At 43.7% G+C, this 10555-nt stretch overlaps 1 protein-coding gene across 2 annotated transcripts; it reads right to left on the bottom strand.

Moving 5' to 3' along the window:
- Positions 1 to 474: 474 nt before the first annotated feature.
- Positions 475 to 10021, bottom strand: fbxl9 (F-box and leucine rich repeat protein). Of its 2 annotated transcripts, XM_072663501.1 has the most exons (9): positions 9884 to 10021; positions 9423 to 9530; positions 8526 to 8627; positions 7884 to 8198; positions 5891 to 6562; positions 4994 to 5212; positions 4393 to 4605; positions 2827 to 3044; positions 475 to 2145 (listed from the first exon to the last, which is right to left on the bottom strand). In XM_072663501.1, exons 2-9 carry the CDS (start codon positions 9447 to 9449, stop codon positions 1977 to 1979), a joined length of 1935 nt encoding a protein of 644 aa, XP_072519602.1. In that variant the 5' UTR covers positions 9450 to 9530; positions 9884 to 10021; the 3' UTR covers positions 475 to 1976. The 2 variants fall into 2 exon arrangements, with proteins under 2 accessions (XP_072519602.1, XP_072519603.1); XM_072663502.1 differs by lacking the exon at positions 9884 to 10021 and having other exon boundaries at positions 9423 to 9578.
- Between the last annotated feature and the right edge of the window lie 534 nt (positions 10022 to 10555).

The following is a 10555-nucleotide window of genomic DNA, read 5'->3' on the forward strand; positions in this document are numbered from 1 at the left end:
CCACCTGCATGGCTGAAAGTCTTCTTCTATGAGAGGGGCTCAGTGTTTTCAGGTGTTTCTGCAGGTAGCTGCACAGAAATGCCACGAATGGAGTTCGAATAGAAATCTTCTGGTGAAAGCAAGACAGACTCAGGTATTGGTCCGATGGTATTGGTCTGATGTCCGTAATTATATGGATGCATGATTGTTAGGGGGTCCCAGTTTCTCTGTACCTTTCAGTCATTTAAAGCTTATTTATTTTTTCTTTTAATTTTTAAAGGTTTTTTTTTTTTTTTGGGGGGGGGCAGCTTAATGGCTGTTTTGACTGGAAATTGAATGAATGAACACACACACACACACACACACACACACACACACACACACACACACACACACACACACACACACACACACACCGTTGTATAACTTGACCGTTAACATGATCTATTGTATTACAGCTTTTAGAACTAAAAACCTAAACACATACATTCAAGCTCAAGCTTTTCCATCATATAATTTATTAATAATATAAAATTATTACAATTCTTATTATTTCTATACAAGAGATATTAAAATCACTGCTCTCGATATATGGACTGGGTTGCACCATTTTTGGGGCTGTAAGTGTTTACTAAGAAGTTGACACTAGTTAGCTTTACTGAATTTAGTAAATGCACCACCAATCCAGATCAATAAAAGCAATCCGTAAACACACTGCCACGGAAACGTGGACGGCAGCTTGCTCTGAAAAACTGATGCAGTATAGAAGAGAACAAGGTGATCGGTTACATGTTTGCAGCTGTAGCCTCTAAACCCAGGGTGGGCAATGGGGACCAGAGTCCAGCAATGTTTACTAATTCCCCTGCTCTCACAGACCTGCTGTTAACCCGGCAATTAACAGGCGAGTTGAATCAGGTGTGTTTGGGCAGAAATAGCCAGCCCCCAAAGACCGGAATTACTGACCAATAAACCAACCATCCAACAAAACCAGAGCATCAGTGTGTAGTAGTTTCTGTCTGTGGGCTCTCACTGAGCTGGAGCTGTGGATTTGAGCATCTCATTAGCAGCTAAACCAGTCATGATTTTGAGCTGAGAGTAAAACCACACAGCTTTTAGTGTTTTGTTAACTGAGCTATCTAATATATATATATATATATATATGCATATGCCTACATCCACATTACCAGGCTGGAGTGACTCAAATCTGAATGTTTTTCCTTTATGTGACAGAGATCTGATTTTTTTAGGGCTGGGTGGACATGTCAAATCCTTTTCAAATGATTTTCAAATCTGATTTGAGTCACTTTCATGTGTCACTTACTGACAATAATGATCAGTAAAAATCCAAAATCTTTTGCTCAGATCAAAATGGACTAATAAGGCCTGTAATTTAATCAGAGCCTTTGTGCTGGTTTATTTAGTGGTTTATTTGGTAATATTCAGCATGTAGACAAAACTGGTCGTCTTGGCTGCTTACACAAATTAACCTTTCTAGCCATTGTTAAAAAGCTATTGATGGAAAAAAAAAATCTATATATATATATCTGAATATGCATAAAAGAACAGTTCTCTTAATCCTGATTGGCCCATACAATGAAAATCTGTATCTGTGGCTTTGGGTGATTAATAAGAGACTCAAATCTGGTGAATCTTGCCGAAAGGTAACACGTATGAAATGTTTATAAAGTACTTCCTAAAAGCTTTGTGTGAGTTTGTGTGTGTGGTGCAACTCCGTGTGTCAACCTGTATTTAGTAAACACTTACAAATACAACAGAGTTCTAGGACTACAGTTGATCTGAGATCCAGCTTTGACTCCCCACATAAAAAAAAACAGCTTGTGCATTAGCTAAAGTAGACTCACTGGTCCCCAGCAGAATGAACTAAAATGTTAAGCATGTGCTTTAAAGAGCTGCAAGTGTTGCCCCTGTAAAACTCTACTTGAACAGATACTGTAAATACCGTGCAGTCTGAACACACCAGAGTGCAGTAACGTGAATCAGAGTGCAAGGATCAGATCTGATCCGCCCACAAAACGATACTGGACTTTTTCAAGGAAAGGCAGGTGGGACTGGAGGAAGTCCACCTTTGTTACCGTAATGTCCTTGCACATGGAGATGTCCAGCGTCCTCAGCCTCTTACAGTAGCGGCTTATGATGGTCAGGGATCTGTTGGAAAACGAGGATCATTGAGATGACAGACAAATGTCTTCCTCTTGATGGCAGATGATTGATAAAAGGTCTTGAGTTATGCGTGGCTGGTGGGGTAGGCTATGTTGCTAGCTTAACTTGCTGGAAACTCAAAAATCTATTAGAAACTCTTCCACTAATCCAGTGGTCATTTCATTGCAATCAGGGAAGACTTGTATACAAATCTAATGACACATGTCCTGCTGATAGACTAACTTGAATACTATAGTATTTATGTATTTTGCAGTTAAAGTATTTAAAGCAGCAGTATGTAGCATTTTTACCATGAAATATCAGCTTCAAAATCATGTCGATGCTCCACCTACGTGTAACAGAGATAACTGCGACGCTATCTGTGCTACTCAGGACTCGACACACTGCTAAGTGGCTAAGCGGGCAGAAAACTCCTATAGTTACACTTTCAGTGGTGGTTTTGTATCTCTCAGCTTGTAAAACGTGTCCTTAAGTAGTGGCTCAATACATGAATTGCACTTCCTTTACCCTTAATCGTAGGGGGAGCCCTATGATTTTGCATAATGCTGCTTTAATTACTTAATTCACATAAGCGATACCTGTGATATACCTCATCAGGACTGAATGGGATTACGGCTAATGTTTTGTAAAAATCTGTGATTTATGGCATGGTGTGTGTTTGCTCACCTGTCTGTGATTGAATCGCAGCAGGCCAGGTGCAGGTGCTGTAGCCTGGGCAGGTGGGGCAGGGCACAGGCCATGCCCTCATCACTCAGCTGAGAGCAGTGGCTGAGCACCAGGCTGGTCAGGCAGCGGCAGTGCTGGGCTACAGATGCCAGGCTTTCATTACTGATCTCGGGCAGCATAGATAGCGAGAGGTGCTGTAGAGCTGGGAAACGCACCACCTGCAGGAGGACATAAACAGCTTTATTTAGGGTCAAAACAGAATATTTAAGTGCATTAGTCCTTGTGTTGTAAATTATGGATGTTTGAACATAAACACAAAATATGTGAGCATGTAAAAACTAACTGCTAATATTCTGGCGGTGCTAACTCCATTTACCTGTGTGCAGCTACTTGAGAGAGAGGAAACTGATCCAAATAGCACAGCTGCTGAACAATGCTTCATTACTGCATTAGCAGCACTTTAGACCAATGGTTCTTAAACTGGTCCTGAGGACCTGGACCCTGAGAACTGGTTTGAAAATCACTGTATTTAAATCTGCTGTCTTATTGTATGCCACATGGTAAAGGGTAAAAATGCAAGTGTTTGACACTGTACTATGTACAGCGAAATGTGTCCTCAACATTTGACCCAACTGTGATAGTGAGCACACACACACACACACCCAGAGCGGTGGGCAGCCAACTCCCCCAGGTATCGAACCCACAACCCGGTCATCAATAGCCTGGAGCTCTAACCGCTGAGCCAAAACTGCCCCTGTATATTATATCATGTTGGCTATATATTACTACAGCAAATTTGACCCCGCATTTTTATAGCAGTGTTTTACAACCTGCAGTCAATTCATATCGTTTGGGGTAGTTGTTTACTAAAACTGTCATAACTCTTTCCTACACAACCATGTTTCAACGTGCCTTAAAATGAAACCATCTGTTATTGCTACTTTCCCCTTTAGGACTGGTACATCATCAATATGAATAGGGAGCCGCTGTAGGCCACAGTATAGGGCCACATAGGTAAGTGTGTTACTGCAGTTTAGCTTGTATATATGGACTGAAAAGAAAAAAAACATGGGGATCATTTAAAAAAAAATTGGTTTTCCAGAATAAAGGGACTTTAAGAAAGGTATTTCCAAAGCTGAAACAGGGATGGGGGACTGCATCTCCCAAAATGGGTGTGGCTGTGAGCAGGGTCAGAAATCAGTGAAGTGAATGCTCCTCCAGTTCACAAATTAGCCAACATGCTGTCAGAACTACTAAAAGCTCTGGAAAAAAGATCATTGTGATACATCTGGTGTTGTGTTTTGTAATCTGCATGAAAATATAACATAACAGCTCCTGTTTTGAAACCGCAACAATCATTTCCATAATGGAGCAGAGTTACAGCACTATTGGTCGGAGTGAAATTTGCATGGTAAAGTTTACCAGAGTTGAACTCAACATGAACCTTTCACAGCGAATCTCACTGAAACGCATGGAATTTTACATGCAAACGTTTGCAGACAAAACCCAGTGTGATCGTGGCTTTAAGAAGAAATATGCACGCTGTCCAAAAAACCAAACTCTTACTTGTGTTATACTGCTGTCTGTCAGTTTGGAACAACCTGAGAGGTCAAGTGTCTGTAGGCCTTTCAGGGCCAGCAGTGAGGCGCCCTCCTGCTCCTTGAAGGCCCCAAGGTCCTCGTCAGTGACCAGCCGTGGCTTCTCCTGGAAGGGCATGCTGGGAGGCTGGAAGAAGCCCATGTTCCCAAACGTCCTGGTAAAGCTCGGGCCTTTATCCTCCTGCAGGGTTTAAGCATTTTAAACAAAGAGGATTTGAAATGCTCTCCCACTTGACATTCAGTGAAAAGTATGTATTGCTCAATAGGCCAAACAGGATAATCATCAGTCATTTGCACTGTCTAACGCTCTGATCCAGAACAGCTCACATTTGAGTTATGTCACACAGGAAGAAGAATGTGGAGTCTTGCCCAAGGACTGTGGCTATAATGTGGAGCATTTGCCCGGGCCAGGAAAATCGAACCCTGGTGTACCACAGGGAAGATGGTGCCATTTCTCACTACGCTATACCATCAATGGAAACACATGGTACCCTGAGGAACCTGCATTTAGACCCAACAGTAACCAAATGGTATCTCACATGAACAGTCCAGCCTATACCATATCTCACCATTTCCTTGCTTGGCGCGAAACCGTTGGTGGGTTCCACCATCCCCAGCAGCCCCCAGTCTGTGATTTCCTTACACCAGCCGAGCCGCAGCACCAGCAGACCAGGCAGGTAGGAGGCAATGGCACGGACGCTCAGGTCGGTGAGGTAGACGCAGGAAGTCAGGTCCAGCTCCCGGAGACTGCTGCCCAGCAGCTGAGCCAGAGAATACACAGCTGCATCCTGACAGAGACAACAAAGAGAGAAATTTTTCCTACCCAATTGTAGACCCACTACCACTCGTTAGTGCTCGCCCCTATCCCAAGTAATGCCCCTAACCCTGGGAAGATGAGGGCCAACACATGACCAACATGCCTCCACTTTGCGCCACTGGGCAACCAACACGCTCGGCTGGCCAGTATCATACTTTAGTGATGTGGGGAGAGAAAGCACCATCTACTCACCAATTGTGGCCAATTGTGCTCTCTCTGGCTCCGGCTGCTGATGGCTGGCAGCGTGAGGTCAAATATTACGTCTCAGCTCATATTAAAATTTTGGAACCCTTACCAATTTTAAGGAGCTAGAAATTCTGATAAGCGGTGGTGGGTACCTACCAACAGGAACGAGTCTGATCCGCTGCAGCTCAACCTTACAGGAACTTAAATTAACTGATGCTGGAAGGTGTTATATAGCTTGTGTGGCTCAATTTTTAATGGTGATTCACCCCTGACACCAATTAGTGTCGAGGAAACTCCGGCCCTCTGTGTTCAGACAATGACGAGTTTTAAATGTTTTGGGATATTAGCATTAGGTATGTGTACTGAAATCAAAATTGTGGTGATGTGACTCGTAGCATAGCCCCAGACAAAGATGTTAATAGTCCTAAATTAACAGCCTAACAGGGCCCCCCTCATTGCTCACCCTGATATAGGTGCAGTTCCTGAAGCTTAGGGATTCGAGCTGAGCTCGGGGTTGAGGAGAGGACAGCCCCTTCACCAGCTCTGCCCCACCCACATGCAAACACTCCGACAGGTTCAGGCTCTTCAAACCGGGCAGTGCCATTAAATCCGCCAGGCCTTTATCTGTCATCCTCCAGTCCCGAGACAGCGAAAGGGAGCGGAGTTCCTTCAGGTCGGTGGCCACAGCCAGCATGCTCCGGCTGGTGAGTTCAGTGCAGGCGCTCAGGTCTAGACTCTGGAGGCCTGTCTGGTGCCTGCAGAGCAGCTCAATGGAGTAGTCTGTGAGCTCCTTGCAGCCTTGCAGGCTTAGCTCCTCCAGGCGGAGACGAGGGACCTGGGCAAGGGAACGCAGCGACTCTGGGGTGATGCTGGTGCGGCTCAGGTCCAGACTGCGCAAGGTGGGTGCCTGCTCCTGGAGGAGGTGGTGCAGGTTCCGCAGAGACAGGATGGCAGAGGAACCTGGGCCCACTGCACAGCCACGGTAGGGGTCAAACTCGAAGGCGATGTGACAGCCGGCTAGAGCCAGCCTGCGAAGCTTAGGAGTGCAGCCTGTCAGCCGGTTAAAGGTGAGGTCGGAAAGGTAACGCAGGTCAGACAGGTCCAGCTCTTCCAGGTTCTTCAGTGCTGCACGTATCTGAGATTGAGGTACAGTGAAGCTGAGGTTAAAGTCTTAGATGGTATGTTTAACGTAGTTGCTAACCTAAATGTAGTCAGTCAATCAGCCCAGACATGTTTGGTGTCTGAAGTTGTGTTTTAAGGCTATAACAAGTCTAATGTATATCTAAGGTCAACCTAGCAAGTCTAATGGATGTCTAAAGCATATGTAAACCAACCAGCATTGTGAAAACAGCATGCCAAAATATTCACACGCTGTCTTCAATGAACAACAGTACAATATAGAGCTTCTCGTCCATGTTTATAGGAAGCGGCGTGTCACACAGTGTCAGAAACGGAAGCAAGTATATTCAAGATTACATCTGGACCAGTGTTGCCAACTCTTTTTTTAGATTTGAGGTGAGTGAGTGACTAAGACTGTGTAAATTAAACGCAGTGGTTTATTTTCGTGTCTCTCTGAAGACGCTTTTCTTTTTACATCCCGCTCTGTAAATAGGGGGCAGGGTCAGCGGCGGTTTGGGCATGCGTAGTTCATTTGCAGTGTGAGACCGAGCACTGAGAATTTTGTGGGACGGGGCTCATGGCAGCACCCGCTGCTGAGGACAGTAACTGAAGAACGCGTGTGTTCCCCTCTCTAAAAGTCTCTAAAAGTCTCCAATAACACCAGAAAAAGTCATTAGATTTGTCGCTAGTCGCTTTAAAAAAAAAAAAAAAGGGTTGCTAGAGGGGTCTGAAAAAGTCGAAAAGGTTGGCAACACTGATCTGGACAAGATCTAATTATATAATATAATTGGTGGGGTTAAATGAAAAAAGTTAACTGGACACCAAACATATCTTGGTTAAAGCAGCATTATGTAGATTTTTACCTTAAAATAGAAACTTTAAAATCATGTGGATTCTCCACAGGCCTGTAATAGGCAGAGTAGCGCTTCTATTGTTGGTACTCTGGGCTCGACATGCTGCTAACTGCACTATAAACCTTTACATTGCAGGCAGGACAATGGTACCATCTCAGTCCACACCCTACTTTCCCTTTCAGAGACAGTTCTCTACCTCTCAGCTTGTAAAACGCACATAAAAAGTGTGTCCTTTAGTGGTGGGTCAAAGTGCAAATTCCATTTTCACAAGAAATGCCAATTCTCATTAAATGCTGCTTGAACTTATTACATTCAGGAATTACAGGAGGAAAAGCTGTATAAATCTAATCACTATAAGGCAACAAATACTGAAAAACTGCCAGGAAATATATGCCAGACATGCATTAGATAAGGCTGAGTTACTAATGCGCTTGTCTTTAGTCATTATTATCAACATTAGCACTGCAGGGCTGAAGAGATCACCTGCTGCCGGTGCTCCTCCCGGCTCAGGAAGGCTCCCGACATGAAGAGGCTGTCCAGCCCATTGAGGTCCAGTTTGCGCAGGCCAGTCAGGTGCGGCAACAGACCCAAGAGGGACGACTCTGTGATGCTGCTGCCAGGCATAGCCAGAGTCTCCAGCCGAGGACCAAGGTGAACCCCAACCTCCACTAGAACCTGCCGGGACAGGCTGGAACTGTCTAGGTGACTGATGACCAGGCCACAGCGGGCCCGCCGAGCGAGACCACGGATGAACCCCAGGGAAGACGCAGAGGCAGGAAACTTGAAGGTGACTTGTTTCTGAAATAGATGATGTAATGTGAGCATTAATGAAATGTAGACTAGTGAAGTACGCTAGACTGACCTGTCAAAGGGCTCGTATCCTACAGTATGTGGTCAGTCTTTTCTGCTGCTGATGATTCTGTCAGATCATGCTTTAAGACTGAGGAGTGTAAATATGACATCATGATTTCAAAACACATGCAAACTTTATGGACTGTGACTGATAATATTTATAACTTAATATTAATTGATCACATTCCATTGTTTCCCATGTAGTTACTGAATAATAAGCCTTACACTGGACATACAAAGAGCCTTAAAGGGTAAAAATGCCTGTAAAGTAACCTGGAACTGGTGATCCTGGCTTGCTTCATACCAGCTCCTGCACACCAGTGAAGCTTCTTTCCGGTCTGATGCATGAAGAAAGCTTAGAATATGGGAAACAACCTGAGAATGAGGGGGACAGAACCATGGGACTGAGTTAATCTCTCAAACTTAAGACCCAATATATAGGTACATGCGAAATCCTGGATATCAGCACAGAATTCCCCTACAGGGCAGTGGGTCGGTTATTAAGGACAGGGTTGTGGGTTTGATACCCGGGTTCACCAAGGTATTCTCAGGGTTCTCTGCTCCAGGGGCACCATAGCATGGCTGACCCTGTGCTCTGACCCTGCCTGTCCAAGCTGGGATACGCAAAGTGACAAAAATTAGAACACCCCTTTAAACCTTTGTGTTTTTTGGCAGATTTAAACAATCTGATCTTTATTTATAAATATTGAATGATGGAGGTGACGTAAACACATACAACTGAAGAGACGTCTTTTCCACTTCTGAACCCCTTCCCAGACTCATCTGCATCTCCAACCTTCTTTCTGAAGGCCTCAGAGAGCTCTCTGGATCACGGTGATCTTCACCTCTCACTCACAACATTTAAGAGCAAGCCAGACTAAACATCTGAGGTTTAAATAAGAGTCTCCTCCAGAATAATCCTCTCCAACCATGTTCTGATCATCTGCGGCTGCTGTTCTGCACTTGATTCTGATTCTACACTTTAATTAGTAACAAATGTGGAAGAAAATTAAATTTCTATTAATTACATTTAATAACTGACCTTTAAAGGCATTTCTTCAGTTGTAGGTGTTTAGATATATTTAGAGATATTTTTTAAATATGTCTCCTAATGTCAGTTCAAGCTAACATGGTCATATATAGCCTGAATATCTGAATGACTGGACTCACCTCAAGTGGCAGCTCTGGAGTCTCCATAGCTAATCAATCAGTATTGCTGATCAGTGAACTGAGAGAAGCTTTCATGGTGTCTTCTTAAGGTGTTTTCTTGAGTCAGACCTTAAATCAAATAGGAAAAAAATCAACAAAGAACCACTTAAAGTAAAAAGCAACCCCTCCTGCCTTGGGGAAAGTGGTGTGTATGCTGGAAGCAATCTGCTGCATCATGTTAGCTGACATTAATAATCCATGCCTGAACTTCTCTGTTAATTACAGTACTGCCCCCCTTCCTACGATTCCCACCACAGTAACCCCCCCTTAATGGACGTGGTAAAGACACTGAGTCACAGGAACACGTTACTGTAGCAGGTCTATGTAAGGTGTCACCCCTACTGCTCTCACTAACCAAATATAGTCCATAACACACTGCTCGCTACTGCAGCGACCCCAAACCGTCTGAAAACACCACAAACCCGCTTCCGTGATCCGGCTGCTCCCGCTGTCAGATCATCTCAGAGCTTCACACAAGCAGAAAGTGACAGCCTGTAGGAACAGCAGTGATGAATGAGCACGAAAACTGAAAATTAGAGCAGCTACCGGGGATGATCACTTGATAAGTTATCACATGAAAGCTCGAACGGTACGCTGGGTAATGTAGTTTTTTTTTTTTTTTTTTTCGGGAAAGAGCGTTGACACTGTTTCTCTCCAGCAGATGGCGCTGTTTCTGCGGCTGTCTGTGAAACAGTGAATACTACACACACTGGCTGTTGTTGTTATTATTATTATTATTATTATTATTATTATTATTATTATTATTATTGATGATGATGATGATAATACAAATAAATATATAATTAATATATATATATATATATATATATTTTTTTTTTTTAAATCTATTTTTAAAATCTCTTACTTTTTTACTTTCAGTGGTAAACCTTGTTTTTAATATATCTCAGTTATAGCTGTTTGACCTCAGCGAAAGCTATGATAGCTATATAGAGGTTAGCTCCACAGTGCCTGATCATCCTGGGAAACTGTGGGAAGCCTGACTGTTTCCTACGTCCAAAGGTAGCTAAAATACAGGCTAGTGTGTGTGTGTGTGTGTGTGTGTGTGTGTGTGTGTGTGTGTGTGTGCTGTGGAA

The sequence above is a fragment of the Salminus brasiliensis genome, chromosome 19 (assembly GCF_030463535.1).
Source record: "Salminus brasiliensis chromosome 19, fSalBra1.hap2, whole genome shotgun sequence".
NCBI classification, from domain to species: Eukaryota; Metazoa; Chordata; class Actinopteri; order Characiformes; family Bryconidae; genus Salminus; species Salminus brasiliensis.

What these genes read in the sequence shown, in the direction of transcription:
- fbxl9 (XM_072663501.1), bottom strand. Translation starts at nt 9,449, where the DNA reads ATGGAGACTCCAGAGCTGCCACTTGAG. An exon ending in TCGCGCCAAGCAAGGAAATG is followed by an intron (nt 4,606 to 4,993) that starts GTGAGATATGGT and finishes TAAACCCTGCAG; the next exon opens with GAGGATAAAGGCCCGAGCTT. An exon ending in TGCGATTCAATCACAGACAG is followed by an intron (nt 2,146 to 2,826) that starts GTGAGCAAACAC and finishes GTTTTCCAACAG; the next exon opens with ATCCCTGACCATCATAAGCC.